The 19,573-nt window shown below is 41.5% G+C and overlaps 2 protein-coding genes across 2 annotated transcripts in view; both read left to right on the top strand.

The window, feature by feature from the left end:
- Positions 1-19,573, top strand: part of LOC145407276 (glutamate receptor 2-like) — a 551,600-nt gene that overhangs the window by 73,764 nt on the left and 458,263 nt on the right. The gene's annotated exons all lie outside the window — the stretch shown is intronic.
- The window catches only part of LOC145406023 (ionotropic receptor 93a-like), an 85,970-nt gene that overhangs the window by 13,656 nt on the left and 52,741 nt on the right, over positions 1-19,573 (top strand). The window contains exon 2 of the mRNA XM_080277213.1: positions 12,534-12,714. Within this exon, the coding sequence (XP_080133339.1) occupies positions 12,534-12,714 (181 nt within the window). The remainder of the gene's footprint in view (positions 1-12,533; positions 12,715-19,573) is intronic.

Below are 19,573 nucleotides of genomic sequence, written 5' to 3'. Positions count from 1 at the left end.
GACTATGTGCTGCACTCCGTGGAGCCTTTCTTCGTATGTAATAAGATTCGGGGACCATTGCTGCACACGGTGTTTTAGGTGTGGTCTAACTAATGACACATAAAGCATAGAGATTACATCAGGCATTTTATAATGAAAATTACTTGCAATGAAGCGACATTTTGTTTGCATTGTTACTTGCTGCTGTATACTGTTTTGAGTTTTTGAAGTCGTTATTAAGAGAAAATACGGACACTGCAGACCCAATATTCCGATCTCGATGCTGATTTCGTTGAAATCTATCAGCCCACTTTCCCCTATTTTGGATTTTTTTTTTTTTTTTTTTTGGGGGGGGGTTCTGGCTCATTCCAGAATCACAGGGAGGGAAGGGGGTGTGTTACAAATCCTGAATATCGTATAACGGATGGGAATCCATTGTATGGCATGTACTAAGATATCAAAGCCACATCTACCATTTTGTGATATTTTTTTGTTGAAGAGGACTGACCACGCAAGAAATCATGGTTGAGGAACCGTATGTAGTAGACGACTTTCCCAGTAACCAAATGCACTCACCTGGGAAATGTTATTCAAACCTTTCCCTTACTTTTTTTTTTTTTTTTTTTTGTATAAGGCTGACCATCACAAGAATCATGGGGGAGGAAGTCATGCTCCCCAAATATCGATGTACAGTTTCTTCCTGTTCATTCAGATAAAACATGGAACTGCATACCTAATCCTGTGATATGTATGACGATTTCGTTGAAATCCATGAGCCCACTTTCCCTTTTTTCTGATTGTTTTTATTTTTGGGAAGTGGCTAACCCATCCACAAGAGTCATTGGTGTTAACGCTCTCCAGATATCTCTTTACTGATATATATATATATATATATATATATATATATATATATATATATATATATATATATATATATATATATATATATATATATATATATATATATATATATATATATATATATATATATATATATATATATATATATTTATTTATATTGGTTTTTCGTTTTTAAAGGCTCCAACATGCTTACATGTGTAAGCTTTAAGTTTAACTGTTTGTACTGTAATTGAGACTAATCTATCCATCTATCTATAGCCCGACGCCCTAATCCCGCAAAGGGTGGCTGCAGACAAAACGCCTCCAAGTCGCTCTGTCACCCACCATTTGACTACCCTCCCCCCAACTCCCCCCCCCTCATATACCTCTAAACTCCATCCCTCCACCTCATCCTCGGTCTGCCCCTCCCTCTCCATCCCTCCATCTTATCCTCGGTCTACCCCTTCCTCTCCCTCCCTCCACCTCACCTACATACACCCTCTTAGTCAGTCTTTCACTCTCCATTCTCTCCACATGTCCAAACCACCTCAGTGTATTTCTCCTAATCTTCTCAAACGCATCCATATCCACCCCACAACGTTCCTTCACTTCTTCATTCGTCAACCTGTCCCTCCATGTCACTCCATATGCTCCTCTCAAGTAACTCATTTCCATTGCCCTCACTCTTGACTTGTTCCCCTCTTGCAAGGTCCACGCCTCGCTTCCATACGTCAGTGTAGGGATCACAATACTATCATGCAGTGACCCCTCTTGCAAGGTCCACGCCTCGCTTCCATACGTCAGTGTAGGGATCACAATACTATCATGCAGTGACTTCTTAACTTCCATACTCACCTCCCTATTTTTCATCACTGCTTTCAGTGTACCAATAACCTTCCTTCCCTGCTGTACTTTCACGCACTTCATACCCCAAAGTTCCATCCTTACTCATCACACTACCCAAGTACTTGAATGCACTCACATTCTCCATATCCTCACCATCCAACCTCATTGTACACTCTGTGACTTCATTCCTCTCAAACACCATAACTTTACTTTTGTTTACCTTACCTTTCAGCTTCCTCCTCCTACACACTGTCCCAAATTCATTCACCAAACCTTGCAACTCCCATTCATCTTCACTCAACAATACTGTATCATCAGCAAACAGCAGCACCGGAGTCTTCCAAATCTCACTCTCATTCATTAGAGCCACCCCCACATCCACTGCCCTACCATGCACCGCCTTTACAACCCCATCCGTGTATATATTAAACAGCCATGGAGACATCACACAACCCTGTTTCAGTCCCGCATTGAGATCAAAGAACTCACTCAGCTCACCATACACTCGCACCGTAGCCCTAGCTCCTTCGTACATACTCTTCACAGCACTCAACAATTTCCCCTCCACTCCATATTTTCTTAATACCCTCCACATATCTTGCCTATCTATTCTGTCATAAGCTTCCTCCAAGTCCATGAAGGCAGCATACACTTTCCTTCCCTTCTCTAGATACTTCTCCACTAAACAACTTGGAACAAATATCTGATCTACACACCCTTTTCCCTTCCTAAATCTCCCTTGTTCTTCTCCAACTAGCTCCTCTGTCATATGCCTAACTCTATCAATGAGTATTCTACCATATATTTTACCAGTCACACTAAGAAGGCAAATACCCCAATGGTTACCACATACTTCTCTCTCCCCTTTTCCTTTGTATAAAGGAACAATTATACATGATTTCCAGTCCTCTGGGACCCTTCCGTCTTCCCAAGCCAATCTACACAACTTGCATATCCACTCCACAACAATCTCACCCCCATACCTAAGCATTTCAACACACACTCCATCAATTCCTGGTGCCTTTCCCAACTTAATCTTCTTCATCGCTTCCACTACTTTCTCCCTACTGATCTCTTCCTCCCTCCTCTCATCTCTTCTTCTCCCAGCCATTCCCCAACCACTTATACTCGCACTGCTCTCACTCTCTACATTCAACAAATCCTCAAAGTGCTCCTTCCATCTCCTCAATTTCTCTCTCTTCTCCACCAGCAATCTATTATTCCTATCTTTCACTCCCCTACTATTTCCCCATTCACACTGCCTTACTTTCTTTACCTCCTTCCAAAACAATTTCTTACTCTCCCTCCATTTCACACTCAGATTCCTCCCAAACTCTTCATCCACTTTCTTCTTACTCTCCTTCACCAGTCTCTTAACCTCCCTTCTCCTGCTCACATATACCTCTCTCTTCTCTCTCTCATCTTCTCCCCTTCCTCTACTCACTAACCATTCACTATATGCCTTCTTCTTTTGTTCCACAGCTCGTTTCACCTCATCGTTCCACCATGTTGTCCCTTGCCACAAACCGCCTCACACGCTGTGCCTATCTCTTCCGTGAATATCTTACATGCGTCTTCCACCCCTTCCATCTGCTCAAGCTCATACCTTCCCAATCTTTCTTCCACTATGCTCTTATACTCTGTCATTTTCTCACTATCTTGCAATTTCTCCACTCTTCTCACAGATGTTTCCTCATGTCTTCCCCTTCGTCTCCTCAACCATTTTCTTTGCAGCTTTACCTTGGCCATCACTAAGTGATGGTCCGAGACTCCTTTCCCCCACTGAGAGAGAGAGAGAGAGAGAGAGAGAGAGAGAGAGAGTTTGTGTACATGCGTGTTTTTTCTTTTTCTTTAGTCATGCATTGCAGTATTTTAAATACTTATGTTGCATACATCTTTTTATTTCATAGCGAACAATTCTAGAAAAGTACGACAATGCGGCTTGAAAGACAGCAAAACATTCAAGGTTATATAAAATATTTTTGCATTATAGTACAAAGTTAACATTTTTCATTTATTATTGAATTAATGCCATCAGAATTTTTAAATATCACACAGGTTATATACATAAAAATAGTTACTGGTGTTTATGTAACTACAATATATGTTAAAGGTCTTTAAACTTTAAAGAATATTATTCGATAATAAACTTTTTGAACTGAAAACAATACAGGTTTGCTACATTTCATGAATATTATTTGCTGTTAGTGGTACTTTTACACACACACACACACACACAAAAAAAAAAAAACTGTCTTGGTTAAAGTCTGATATATGAAAGAAAATGATACATTTATGATTTGGACGTCCCAGATGCGTATTTTTTTTTTCTTCTGGTACACTTAGCCAATGTGTCACATTGGCAGCATCAGAGTGAGTGCATTGAGAAATGACTTCGCAGCGTCATTCTTTCGCTCGTTAACGCACCGCTTGCCAGTGCTGTTTTATAACAGTGTGACGAAAATCTGCGGTCAGTGACAGTGCCGTTTTAAAACAGCTTAAACTTAAACAATTCACTGTGACCACATTTTTCAAGATTCGGGGGTAAAAATTGGCAGGCATGTATGGTAACTGTTCCTCTACCATTTCCCAGGCGGACAAGGCCAAACACCCACTCGCTTCCCCCCTCAGGCTCGCTCTGCCTCACTTTGCCTGTGTGCCTCACCCAGTGATGTACATAGTGAAGGCATATTGTAGCCTAAATATTTTCACATAAGTGTCAGGACTATACACAGTGAAATCAAGTTGTAAATATTTTCTTGTAAGTGTAAGGACTGTACATAATGAAGTCAAGTTGTAAATACCGTCTTGTAAGTGCCAGGACTGTACGCCTACATAGTGAAGTCAGGTTGTACCTATCTTCATGTAAGTGTAAGACAATGCATTCACAATATGCGAGACATAGAAAATGGCTTTCTCTCACCTACGTAGTGAGCATGAGAGAGTGGGAATACCTGTATATGAGTATGCAGGACTAAAAAAAAAAATCCCAGCTTCGTTGAGTATTTTAATGGTGAAATTCGTTTTTTTCACATCAAAATCTATCATTTTTGTATCCACAAAAAAAAAAGGTTGAAAAATGACTGGCACAGAGGCAACCCATAGTCCTAAAAATAGCTGGCACGCGGCAGGTTAACTGACGAGATAGTTCTGCTAATAAGACCATAAAGTCATCAGAAATGCCGTGTTTTGACGTGAAACCAATCTATACCTAACCATCTTAGGCCTAACCTCTCGTTAACTTAGCATAATAATTTATTTTCACTGGGGGATGAGGAAGGTACAATGTTGCTGAGTCTTTTCTCAAGGCACTTGATCCGACGATGCCAACGTAACGGGATGACCAAGTATACCAGGAAAAAAAAACATGCGCTCCAGGTGGTGTTAGTCATTTTAGATTTAAAGAAAATATTATAAAATCTGATTTTCACATATTAGAATATTTTAAAGAATGAAGAATAAGAGGAAGAGGGAAATGGATCATTTCCAATATTAATTCAGAATCTAAGTGCCAAATTTTTATGAATTCAGACTACTAACATTTGCACCCATTGGTTATAATCAGTATATAGCCTATAAAATATCATAGGACTTCAGTTAGTAGTTTTAGCTGATGATTCTTTGCCTATTATTTAATCAAGAATGCTATATGAGCACTGATCCCATGTTCAACTGTTATAGAGCTTGGGTTAAGGATAGCCTTAGCCCCTACGCACCAGATGACATGTATAGCTGTTACAATTTTGGGCATGGAGCAATGCCAGTTGACGTGTATAGCTGTCACGATTTTGGGCGTGGAGCATCGCCCGTTGATATGTATAGCTGCAAGCATCTCCCCGCCACCCTTTGAACTTTAACTTATCCTTACTCATCAACGAGACCACCTGGAGATACTTTCATTTAAAAGAGGATGAGTTGGTGAGTCTTATGTATCTTTAATTTTTCCTCTACCTGTTATAGTTTGGCAGATATTAGAGTTTGAAGTAAGTTTTTTTTTTTTTTAATCACGGAAATCTCCCGTAGGGAGGAGCGTGTGACAATGGAAAACCCCAGGAAAACTCCCTCAGGGAACCCCAAGTGTATTTAGCCTACATAATGGTTGAAATTGAATCTATGTTTATGTAACATTTCCCTTGATTTTTCTATGCACTACACCTCCGTGGTCATGGAACGAGACAGTAAATTCTTTTTCCACACTCAAACCAAGGGCCGGAGACCCCCAGACCCATATATATATATATTCTGAATCAGGGTGACACAACGATGGTTTTAGAGGGTCAAAACTCAGATCTGGGTCATTCGAGGTCACTGGTAGTGTGTTTGCCTTTTACTTGTCTGGGCAACGCCGGGTACCCCTGCAGCCCAATTTTTGGCTTGGAGACACTGTAGCTCCAGTTCGGACATAGGCTATGTGAGCTTGACCTTCGAGGTCATTTGAGGTCACCAGTTGGAGGTCATTTGAGGTCACCGGTAATACCCGCTCAAACGACAGGACCCAGTAGCCCCATTTTTGGCATGGAGATCCACATGACCTCCAGTTCGGACATAACCTACTGTATGTGAGGTTAACCTCCAAGGTCATTTGAGGTCAGCAGTCAGATGTCATTTGAGGACTCTGATAACAGTAAACAAGTGTGCACAAATACTGTGCACTGGTCTGTGAAAGCTTAAATAGAAACTTCCTGGACATCTCATTAAAGTGTAGGAGGTACATGGTCTTTCTGGTGTAGAATGAAAGATTGAACTAGAACAAATAGGATTAGAGTGTTGGCTTTTTTATGGCCCGGCAACGCAGGGTAGCTCTGCTACTATGTGATATAACAATACATTAGTTGTTAAATTTTTCGTTAATACTGCATCGATTCTACCTATACCAAACCTTGTCTGTCAGTGTTCTTCTGTAACCTTGCATTCCTTCCTCATACTTATGACGGGTACATGGCATTTAAACAGCTAGTCAGTTCAGAACTGTCTTCCTTAGCTGTATTTCCCAATGCCTGTACACTCCAGTTTTTATTTATTTATTTTTTTTTCAATCCAATGTGTCCAAGCTTTCCGAAATGAGAAGGATCAAGTTTGGGAGGCTATAATCCTGAAAAAAAAAAATGCTGTAAATGTATTATAAGCTTGATGATGACAACACTTGTACCAGTGCCTTACAAATATATTATTTTTGTGGCTGGAGGTAGTTTGTCCCTATTCTATTAGCCTCGTTTTCACCAATACAGTCATATCAGAAGTCATCTGTTACCTACCTCAATGCTTGAGTAACACAGACACTCTACAGTTGCCACTCTCAGTGTCCTAAGACTGCACTCACCTCAATTATATTGTTAGCATTAGACTTAATAAAACACCAGAGTTATCTGACCACAGAAGTGTTCATGGTAACAGCATTAACACTCTCTGATTCAGTCTTACATAAATAAAGTCTAACATTAGCTGCAAAAAATACAAGAATTGTGGAGACCAGTACAATGTTAAACAATTTCACCCGTATTAGAAACAGTCAGCTCGAAGAAAAAACACATATGCTTGAAGCTACACCTGAAAAATGTATAGGCCTACAACTCACTACTGGACACCGCCACTTTTCAAGAGGTGTAATTTGCCTATCCCATAAAAAAAAAATAATAATAAATAAAGCAAATCAGTGTACTGGATGCATTATGAAATGATTTATAAATGACGTTCACACATTCATTTCAAGGAATATATGTTTTTATTCCTGCTTTCTCCAAGTGATTGTTGTCAGGTTATGGAGACTTCAAAATAGAGCGATAATGTGCATTATTATATTAACTTTCCTACTGCTTGGGAGACTTCTTAAGTTATTACAGTCAAGTGGCAGCAAGAACAAAATTGACATTTTCAGAGTAATTGGCTTTGTTTCATTGTTGTGAACAGTTTGTTGAGTGCAGGAAGTGGAGTTCTGTTGCAAAATATGTAAAGTACTACGTGATGTCCTGCATTTAGACTTTTGAAATATTTTCTATTCACTCTCCACTGCTGCCCCTGGTTGAAAGGCAGTTGTAGCCAAGGTGTCACACTGACCAAAGACCTGTTTATGGTGGTTCGTGGGATTTTCTAGACTGTAGGAATATCACTGCAATCATAAAGTATTACTTGTGTATTCTTGTAGCCTCACAATACCTGCTCATCATTAAGTAACAGGTTTCGTCTAGTGTCATGTCCTGTCTATATCGTCTATTTAATCAGAGACAACATTCTGGAGGTGAACAGAAACTGTGGCACACGAGCAGACAGTCAGGGACGACAGTTCAGTTACGACTGCACTGCGATTACTTGTCAGTCACTTCCCCGCTGAGGGAGGTCACCTTTACGCTGTGGTGGGGCTTGAGGAGTGGCTGGCAATGCTATCTTTTCTGGAGGCCTGCCTACCTTGTAGGGTTCAGCATCTGTCGGCCTCATGGACCAAGCATTCCCCCTACATCACTGGTAAAGGAGGGCTGCCAGAGATGTTGCTTGTCCCTGCCCATCTTCCTTCTTGGGCATGGTTTTTGCCTTCTCACATGTTTGCCCTGTGCTGGCTTCCTTTGTTGAGGATGAGGTGGGTGTCTTAAATTCCAGTGAGATCACATATTTCCATAGCCAGACCGGGTCTTTTACTGCTGTTGATTTGTCCCTGTACTTGGCTAATGCCATTGTAGACTTTAACTGGGATGTGTTGCCAGACCTGTATAGCAGCAACCATTATCCATTACTGTTAACTGCTACTTAGGGTGGATCTCAGCCTCGTCCTCTGCACCGGTGTCTGGATAAGGTAGACTGGCCACTTTTCATGGATTTAAATTCCATTGACTTTTCTGTGAATGATTTTGGCCACAACAACTTAGGCAGTGTGTTATTGCACTGATGTGTTGCACCCAGTGGCCCTGTTATCTCTTCCTAGAATGAAGGGTCAGTTTCTTGAACGTCCAGGTCCTTACCGTGAGTGTAGTTCATTAATGACAGCCAAATGAGTCGCCTATTCTCAACTTCATTGCCACCTTGGGGATCCTCATTATTTGGTGGCGTATTAAAGAGCATGAGCTCATGTGCGGCAGGTTTTAACCTGAGGCATCCCGTCAACGTGAATACACATTGCAACATTTTGTCACGGTGACTCCCAATGACGTGTTTCATGTTTTGCAATTGCGAGGTCCGTCATTTGCACATTTTTCAAGTTTCACGGGTGAACTTTGGTAGGCATATGTGGCAAACCTTCCTCTACCCACCGCCAGGTGGTGACACTGCCTGGACCCGCATTACCTCCCCCCCGCACTCCATTTTCTCGGCAACTCATCTGTTAGCAGTGACTTGGTCAATAAAGACATGTCACGCTACTGTCTCTCTGACGACGAAATTCAAGGCGAAAGTGATTCCCGTTGTGGAGGACAAACATTACGTGGCATTAGAGGAAGAAACGTGCAGAAGTGATGAGGAGTTAACCGCCTAGGAAGGTGTAGTATGTTGACATGTTTGGTGAGTGAAATAATGCTTATATCGCCTATATTAATGCGTAAAAACAAATATACTCTTGTACTACATATAAATTCGTACCAAATAAATAAATATCTACCTATTCTGAGTGGTTTGGAATAGTTACCCATCCCACAGAAAACGTCTTCTCTGGAGCGTGGCTCCAGAGAACATGGTACCAGGTGAGGGTAAAGTCACCTGTACAGGGCACTTCTAAGCTTCAGTGGGCATTTTCTCTGAATTTTCGATGTTTCTCATAAAAAGTGGAGGTTTTAGCCCCCCAAAAAAATTCAAACATCTGCCGGGATTGGAGGGGGGGGCATTGGTGAAAAATCTGCTGGGACACGGCGGGTTATAGGAGCCAGACGTTCATCTTCGAAGGGTTATGTTTCCTCCATTAATTCAGACTTCTATCACTCAGGTTTAGAACTGGGAGAGGAAAATTTATGGACAATTTACCATTCCCTCCCCTCCTGTTTATCTGCAGCAGGTGGAACTGTGGCTGATCCTTTTGCTTCTGTCTAAGTGCTTGTTGATTAATTTGGCTGTGCATCACAGAAGGATACAGATTCCCCTTCAGCATCCACCGGCGGTGCCCAGAGTATCGTGGTCTCAGTTTTTGGGCTGGGGGAGAGTCGTACAATGCCCCCTTTTCTATTTCTGAACTCCAGGCAGCTTTGTTGTAGTGCCATGATTTCTCTCCTGGCTCTGATGATAATCCCTATGCCTTTTTTACGTCACCTGTCTGATGAGCTTCTTGCACTTTTCCTGTCATTACTTAATTAGATCAAGCGTACTGGTGAGTTTCTGGCTTTTTGTGTTGTTGCAGTTATTCCCATCCCCAAGCCAGGTAAGGATCACCTACAAATCATGAATTATTGGCCCATTTCTCTGACTTCCTGAATGAGTAAGGTCTTGGAAATGATGGTCAATCGGCGGCTTGTGTGATTTTTAAGAGAGGTGACTTCTTACTCCCTGTCCAGTATGGCTGTCATAAAATGCAGTCTACCTCTGATGCCATACTACCCTTGGAATCTTGTCTGTGAGGATTTCTCCACCAACTAACATGGAGTCATGATCTTCTTCGATCTGGAAAAGGCATATGACATTGCCTGGTGTCATGGCATTTTACTTTCTCTTCCTGAATTTGGTCTTCATGGGTATTTGCCTATTTCTATTCAGCAGTTTTTATCTAACCATTTTTTCAGGGTTCCAGTTGGGGGGGGGGAGGTGTTTTCTAATGCCTGTGCATATGAAGATGACAAACTTCAAGGGAGTATCCTTAGTGTTACTCTCTTTGCTGTGGCTATGAACAGTAATCAATGTATTTCCAGATCGTGTACATGACTCACTATAATGTAGATGACCTTTTTCCGTGTCTGTCACTGTGTCATGAATGCCTCTGATAGAAAGGAAGTTCCAGCTGGCTCTTAATAGAATTTTCCAGTGGACTGAGTCTCGTGGTTTCCGTTTTTCTTGTACAAAGATATTGGTTATGCATTTTTGTCATCTTTGGGGGGTTCACTCAGACCCTGATTTTTATCTCTATCGTAGGGGAATCTCCTACCATGGAAGAGACTCAGTTTTTTTGTCTTCTATTTGACAGACGACTGATTTGGGTTCCTTATATTCATTATGTCAAGGTAGCTTGTAGTAAGGCCTTGAGTCTTCTCAGGGTTTTGACTCATACCTCTTGGGATGCTGACTGTCAGACCCTCCTCCTCTTGCAAAGGTCCCATACTCTTTCTGAACATGAATATGGATGTGAGAATTTCTCCTCTGCTACAGATGCCCATCTCCAGATGCTAGATTCAGTGCATCATGGTGGTGTGTGTCTTGTAACTGTGGCATTCTGTCATCTCTGATTTTGAGTTTCTTGGTAGATGCTGATGCTCCCTCTTTGGATTTATGTCGCCACTCGATGATGAGGTGTTGGTATCATCTTCACTGCCTTCTGGACTCAGTGCCTTGTGCCATAATCTCCCAGGACTCTTGATCTTTTGTTTTGACACTTGTCCTAGGTTCCCGGAGCCTTGCGGGATCCAGTCTGTCATGTAAGCCTTCTCTGTTCCAAGACTGGCAGTTTGCCCATATCAGATACTGAGGATGGGTTTTAGGCTACGCTCTTGTGTAACATTCTGTACGTCCATTGTTGGTAAAAGGAGCTCACTTTCCTCTCAGGTATCCTTCGTTCTCATTTTAGAACATGCCTCAACTCATGAAGACTGTTTCTTTCTATACTGATGGATCGAAGACTGACACTGGAGCAGGCTTTGGTGTCGTTTTTTCTTCCTTTAGTCGGGGTGGTAATCTTCCAAGCATTGCTTCAGTATATAAGACTGAACTGACTGCAGTTTTATTGGCTCCAAATAAAATTTCTCTCTCCTCCAATCTGTTTTTATGATTTTCAGTGGCTCCTACAGTCCTCTGTCCACACTGGAGTCTTTTAATTAATCTCATCCACTGGTTCTATCAAATTTAGAATGGCTTTTCTCCTTGGCCGTCATGGCCATCATGTGGGCTTTTGTTGGATTCCTGCCTATATCAGGGGGTTCGGAAATGAATGGGCTGATATGCTGGCTAAGGCTGCATCGGCACACCCTCCTGCTTCTGCGGGATCCCATCCTCCCCTGCATCGGCTGGCTGCATATGATTTTTACGCTTTCATTGCTAAATAGATTTGCCATAGTTAGCACGACTGTTGGAATGCTGTGGGGTCTAAGAAGATGCGTGTTATTCAGAGAGGTGGGCTCCTTCATTATCGAGGCTGTTTTGCTAGTGGGAGACTGCTTGATGCCGGTTACTCTCATGAGTTTCTATTGAAGGGCTCCCCCCCTCCATTCTGTGAGGATTGCTTGGTCTCCTTGACAATTCGGCACTTCCTTGTGAAGTGCCCCCATCTTGAGGATTTACGCCGTCAGTACATTACCTGTCCGAGCACCGGTGCTTGGGGGATGGCCTGTGGTATGGGAGGGGGAACTCACAATTTTGTGAAAGCAGCTGTACTGCTGCATAAGAATTAGTACCCGGTGTTTTTTTAATTACTTCGTTTTGGTGTTTTAGTGATTTTACTGTGATTTCATGTGTTTTAGTTAAATTTTTTTGAGTGCTCTAGATTTTTGCCTGCTCGTTCTCTGTTGGAATCTTTTACCTTGTTGTCCAAGGAGCATATGACGGTCGCAGTTCCGTTGCCAGTTTCTTTTATCATATTTAATCAGCAGTAATAATGTCCGTCACTTTCTTCCATAAAAAATCATAAAATCATGTATTGCTAGAGAATAATAAGAAAGTCCTCTCATCGATGTTTGTTAGTATTAAAAAAATGAGAAGAAAGACAGGTAAAATCTTGGGCGAGTAATTTCTCTTGATCTTATATGCATTTTCAGAGTGTGAAAACAGGTGTGTTTCGTGAACTGGGTGACCTGCTGGACACTGAGCGCGTGGTTTACAACGCCTTCAGTGAAATGCCGGCCAGCATGAACACTTTGGTCAGGTCCGGCACTCATATACTCTTTGACATCGACAGCAACTTTTGGAATATGATGGGGGTTGACTTCTCTCGCACTGGTAAGAGGAATTATGTCAACAGGAATACAAGGAAATCCACATATTAAGCACTCTTTGTCACCGGCTGGAGAATACTCATCTTCATTGATGTGTACCCTGCTTTACTTCATAATTCTCTTAATATTTCACATGTTTTAAAGTGTCTGCTGTTTCACCTTTGATTCCTCGATTAAGTATCAATTTTACAAAGCAATTACCGTCTCTCCATTCTTCACACTAGCAAATTGAACGGTCTTCACAATAAATAATATTATGCGGGCGCACTGTACACCCATGAGCAAAAGTTCACTGATGATCCTTTACCAATACTGAGTCCAAGCTGCCGCATTTTTCATTCCTCCCACAACGAGGCAATATTTTTCCCTCTTATAATCTTTTTTGTTGTGTGGTTCAAATTGCTATCACATAAAGAAATTCTTTCAGTACCTTCCATTGCAACTATCGACAAAGAAGTGTCGCTGAACTATTCCTCATTGCTGAAGATTTTCAGAAATATCAGTGCCACATTTTGCCTGAAACTATCCATATTAACCACCTCAAGCTAACGACATAATTACATTTTCTTAATCTTATTACCCAAGATAGTATTACCCATTCTTAAATTTTTCTTGAAGTGATGTGGTTATATTTATTCTTCGTTACTCCCTAAATCATTAGAGTTTTCTGCTAAGCTGAGTATAATGTTTGTTTTTAGCAAGAAATGAATGCTACATTATAATGCTGAAAAATGTCACTATTGGATATGGTTGCGTCATCAGTATAGTGACATCTTATATGCTAATCACTGGCTACCGCTACACTATATTTATGGCCAGCTACGTAAGCCACCTCAAAGTAAAGTAGCTAAAAGCACTGAAACAAATATTCGTACGTACGATTCACTAGCACTATCGCCGTGTCCACTGTGAGTGCACTAAGTAAAGTGTAGGTTTGGTGTTCTATTCCCCATAGCGCGTCTTCCATCTGATCATTCTGTCTTTCTGTTCCCATGCACAAAAACAATACAACAAAACACTTCCAAACATTCAGTCACAAATCGGCAACACTTCTGTTAGTCCATCCCGTCCTCCCTCATGTAGGCTACTCCTCCAGTCTGCATGTTCACCTCACTCTGGATATTATCACCATGTCCAAAAGTCATGTACATAAAACTCCTAGCTACTGTATTTGTACCATGTTCCACCACCCTTTACCTTGCTAGGCACTTGTTAAGCACTACCCTTCAGTGATGATTGTTTTCCTATTCATGCTGTATTCAAAAGATTTAATTTAACTTGGAACTGAAAGGAACATGTATAATCTTAATCAATGCCTTTACTTTCAGAGTTCAATTAAACAATCTTAATTACTGTCTCATGATCATTGGATTGAAGAGGTTAAGGGAGGAATCTCCATGCTCTAAGACAATGGTTGCCAAACTATTCTTTCCTTTGGCCTCCGGACAAATATCATGACATCCATGACCCCATGTGGATTTGTGTTTGGGAAAGAAAGTAATGTTGCTGTAATGAGTATGTAAAATACGAAATGTTAAAGACTCAGGGGACTGAAACAGAGACGAGCTGCATACACTTAAAACATTGTTAAAAACTGAGGTGAAAACTCAGTTGGACGGTTTTAATAGAAGTTCTGCTGCCAAGTGGATTACCAGTGTTTGAAGCATACATTGGTACAAAGAGAGGTTATCTTCCATGGAGAACCATATACCTTGTTGTAAATTAAATCTGCAACGAAGTTCGCTGACAATCCTTTGCCAATACTGGGTCCAGAACCTTAAAAAAAAAAAAGTGGCTTTCAGAAAATTAGGGACAGGGTTTCAAAATAATATATATATATATATATATATATATATATATATATATATATAAATGCGGGGGCAACACGCAGCTGGCTGGTTATTACGAGAGAGAGAGAGAGAGAGAGAGAGAGAGAGAGAGAGAGAGAGAGAGAATTATTACGAAAGACAGGCGTCGGAAAGAGATGTTTATGTTCAGATGAGAAATGAGCGGGCCAACACGACCCGGCCAGGCCCGACACGACACAGGCCAACCACAATGCTTTTCAGAGGCTAATAACTTTTTTATTATACGAGATAGAGAAGAGATCCTTTCAACAAGTAGAAGATACAAAGATACATTCAGTAAACTTTACATATATATATATATATATATATATATATATATATATATATATATATATATATATATAAAGTAATCCCTCCAATATCCACTGTAATAGAGCCAAAGGCATGTCCGGATAGTGATCCTGTCCGGATATTGGGCCCCAGCCTCCTGGACTTGTACTTATGGACCCTAACTCAGAAAAACACCTATACAACTCCCTCTGGACATGCATTGCACCTATTTAAGACTCAAATTACACCAATAAGGGACATAAAAGACTGAAATAAATGCAAAAGAACCATAAAATGAGGTTTTAGAGGTGAGTTTATACAATATTAATCATTCTGGGTACTTACAAGTCCCTGGCTCCTGAACTGGTTTGAACCACCAGTTTGCGTCCACAGTTAATCCTCTGCACTCTAAATTCTAATTTCTTAACACTGCACAACGCTGTAAATTCCCGTGTGTTCTAGTCGAGGTATTGCAGTTTATTCACTGTTTAATCACAATAAACAAGCACCTGTGGCTTGCACTCCTATAAGCATCTGCTCTCGATCGGAGTTAGGCTGTGACTGTTGATGATGGCGGGGTAACTGAGTTGCCAGATCGAAACGGCTACTTTACCAATCTCCTCAACTTTCATTACCAAATTTAACTTTTCATTACCAAATTCGTCAAGCGAGCATTTATTCTTCACTAATTATATACTGTATACAAGTGGAAATACATGTAATCACTCTCCTTATGAATAACACCATGTTGATTATTTTCACGCAATGTAGGGTAGCAGATTAATCAGAGAGAGCAAACAATCCACCATCTCCATCCTGTGTATCCTCATACATGTGAAAAATCCATTTGGAAATTCATTATTCTGATTCATTACCAAAAGAATTTTTCATTACCAAATTGGCCCACACTTGGTTATGAAAAATACCAAATGGCAACCCTGACAGAGGAGGGAGGAGGGGGAGGAAGGAAGGGGTGAAAGGACCATGGTGTAACAGCTGTTTGGCACCACACGGCAAGTTCAAATTATGGGTGGGAAAAAAGTCAGATTTTTTTTTAATTTTTTGCAGTTTTTGGCCCATTTTGGGAATATTGGATCCTGGGACGATTATGTCCAGTTAGTGGGGATATTCGGATATTGGGTGTTCGGATATTAGAGAGATTACTATATATATATATATATATATATATATATATATATATATATAGATAAATATGTATAAATATATATTATATATATAGATAGATAGATAGATATATGTATAAATATATATTATATATATATATATATATATATATATATATATATATATATATATATATATATATATAGTATATGTATCTATCTATCTATCTATATATATATATATATATATATAATATATATATATATATATATATATATATATATATATATATATATATATATATATACAGTGCTCGACAAAAGTATTGAGCGCCTGTGTCAGGGTGCGCAATACTTTTGGCGAAAAAAGAATCACCCTTTTTTGGACTTAAAATTGAGCTAAAAGTTTGGGCCGCTAACATGACGTCACAGCAGCCTGAGACCTTACAGTGCACTGGTTGGCTGCCGCCTAAGTTGCCTATGGGCTGCGTGAGAGAGAGGAACCCCACCGCTCCTCCCTCTCTTCTTGCGCTATTTTTTACCTAGTGTTCTGCAGTGTAACCAGGTAAAAGGAGTGAGGGAAGAGGTTTTAGGTATAGTGGAGGATAATGTGAGACGTGAAATACAGAGTGAAGTAGAGAGAATAAGTGTCCAAGTAAGAGAATTGAGGGATGAGGTTTTATGTATAATGGAGAATAGAGTAAGAAGTGAAACATAGATAGCAACAGGGTCAAACTTCTTGAATAACGTCCAGATGTGAGTTAGCATCCAGCACACCCCATAGGTGCCAGTGATGCATGTGCAAAGGGGGTTAATGAGATGCTGAATCCCATGGCCCTTGAATATGTCCCTGTGAGTCACAATAGGATAGTGCAAGAAACTACACATGCTTCCGTAAAGAAAAAGCCTCAGGATTTTGAAGACAGGGTGACCTGGGAGGCTTTGGGGAGGCTTATCAAACCCAGTCTGAGCTCTTGGCTGGTCAGGATGGGTGGGATGCAGTATGTGGTTCATTTGGCCATTAGCTTTTAGGGTTCTACTGTGGAAGTCCTTGTGCAGCTGGTCTAACCTGGCAAAAGCCTTGAGTTGAGGTATGGGATGAAACATCAAGGGGAGGTCTTCAGGTCCCTGTTCTGGACTTGCACCAGCAGGAGAGGGAAGTCTTTACAAGAAATGGCTGAGGACCTAGAGAGTTTGGCACATAAGCTTATCAAGGAGCCAGTTCTGTGGTGCTGCTTCGTGAGCACTTCATTGATGCCTTGGACTGTCACAAACAAGGACACCTGAAAAAGGGCTGTAAATGGAAGACCCAACAAGAGAAGTTGGAGCAGACCCCTCAATAGCGAACTCAAGGATGGCTGGTGCAGTGGGACAGCTGCCAAGAGTGTCCCACACGTGTCCTTGTATAGGAGAGCTACATCAGCCAGGAAGTAATGTGCCCAATGGTCATCAACATTGGATCAGAGAAGACTTTGGTGTGACTGGATGTGGTGAGTCATCGGTAGCTTCCAGAGACTTCACAGCAGCTGTGTGGTGTGCTGAACTTAAGGAATCAGTGGATGTCAGGATACGGTTGGCCATATATTTTGCCAACATGGAGGACCCCTGCATCCTCGGTTTACACTAACTGGTGTCCCATTGCTGCATACTTGTCTTTCATTTGATGCAAATATGGCTAGGAGGAAGGAGTATTTTGCTGAAATCGGTGGAGCATGGAAGTCTACAAATGGACCAGACAGACTGCAGTGATCCCCACAGGATCAACGATGCTGCTGCCCTGCAAGGTCAGTGACATGCTCCACATTTCCCTGGGACTGGTGGAGCACAGGAGCCATGGGATGACAGAAATGGGAGTAATGGTGGGCAGGACCTTGGTTGACCATACGGCAGGGGAAGTAACCATCATCATAGCCAAGTTTTCTCTTTGCCCTAAGAATGTACTTCAAGGCACAGTTGTGGGTTTGTGCTATGAAATTGATCAGGAGCCACCAAGCAGTGCATGCAAAAGTGATACGGTTAATCCCCACAAAGAACTACCTGGCCACTTGCGGGATCTGTTTACCAAGAGTGCCCAGTGTCTGGAGAAGCCACAGTTGGAGCAGCTGCAAAGGATCTTGGTGAAGTATGCCGATGTATTTCCCACAGGAGACGTGAACCTGGGATGCACTGACCAGGTGAAACACCACATTGACACGGGTGATCTTCGACCAATAAAGGAAGCACCTCAAAGTAGCTCCAGCTTGCCACCTGGATATGAAGAAGGTGATGGAAGATTTATACCAACAGAGCCTAATTCAAAGACCCAACAGTCCATGGGCATCTGCAGTCATACTAGTAAAGAAGAAGGATGGTTCCTGACGTTGTTGTGTGGACTACCAGGCCCCTCAGTCACATCACCATTAAGGTTTCCTACCCTCTCCCAGAGATGGACAACATCCTTGATACTCTGGTTGGAGCAAAGTGGTTCTCGTTGCTGGACCTGATGTTGGGGAATCACTAATTCAAGATACGGATGCAGATAGGGAGAAGATGGCCAGGGACTCTAGAAGTTTAAGGTTATGCCCTTTAGGCTGTGTACTGCTCTGGCCACCTTTGAGCATCTGATGGAAAGATTAATGATAGAACTACATTGGACGACAGTCTTTATCTACCTGGATGATGGGTTTGTTTTTGGCAAAATTTTGAGCAAGAATTGGAGAGGCTGTTCGACATCTTCTATTGATTCAGAACAGTGCTCACCTTGAGCTTAGCCCCAAGAAGTATTGCTTGTTCCAGAAGAAAGTCCAGTATCTTGTCCACATCTTGATTGAGTTAGGAGTGTGCACTGACTCTGAGAAGACAGCTGCTCTGAGGTGTTGACCAGTGCCAACCAGTGTAAGGGAGCTATGAAGTTTTATGGGTTTGTGCTCCTATTATAACCAGTTTGTGAATAGCTTTGCCACCGTTTCAGCAACGCTATGCCAGCTCATGAAAAAGGGACACAAGTTTTCATGGTGTTAGTCAACAGAGGACTTCATCAAGCATCTGAAAGAGGCTTTGAACAGCATGCTGGTACATATGTATCCAAATCCCTCCAGATCTTTCGTCTTGGATTGTAACACCAGTGATGTTGAGGTTGGTGGTGAGCTCTCCTAGCAAGTTGACAATACAGAGAAGGTGGTGGCTTACTACAGGAGAAAGCTTAGCCCAGTGGAGAGGAACTTCTGTGTTACTTGGATGGAACTTTAAGCACTAGTGAGAAGGCTTGGCTACTTCCACCTTTACTAATTTGGGTCAAGCTTCATAGTCCATACAGACTATGCTGCACTTAGGTGGGTGAAGTCCCCGAGGAACCCTGGAAATGCAGACAGGTTGAGTAGGAGATCATGCCCTCAAGAATATCATTATTGCAGCCACAAAGAAGATACTGTACCATGAGGAACTGTTGCCGTACTGTAAAGGTGTCAGAAAAACTTACAACTGACATGGAAAAGCACCAGCTGGAGGATCAGGATCTGCAACCATTAATGGAGTCCTTGAGCCAAAGTAAAGTGCACCTAGCGTGGGAGAGGTTCTCTGGGGCAAGTCCTGCTACCGAGACGTACTGGACTCACTGGGATAC

The sequence above is a fragment of the Coenobita brevimanus genome, chromosome 8 (genome assembly GCF_032717465.1).
Source record: "Coenobita brevimanus isolate Jiangsu-jjx chromosome 8, ASM3271746v2, whole genome shotgun sequence".
NCBI classification, from domain to species: Eukaryota; Metazoa; Arthropoda; class Malacostraca; order Decapoda; family Coenobitidae; genus Coenobita; species Coenobita brevimanus.
The sequence above is the reverse complement of the archived record's forward strand: the minus strand, read 5'-3'. Positions and strand labels throughout refer to the sequence as shown.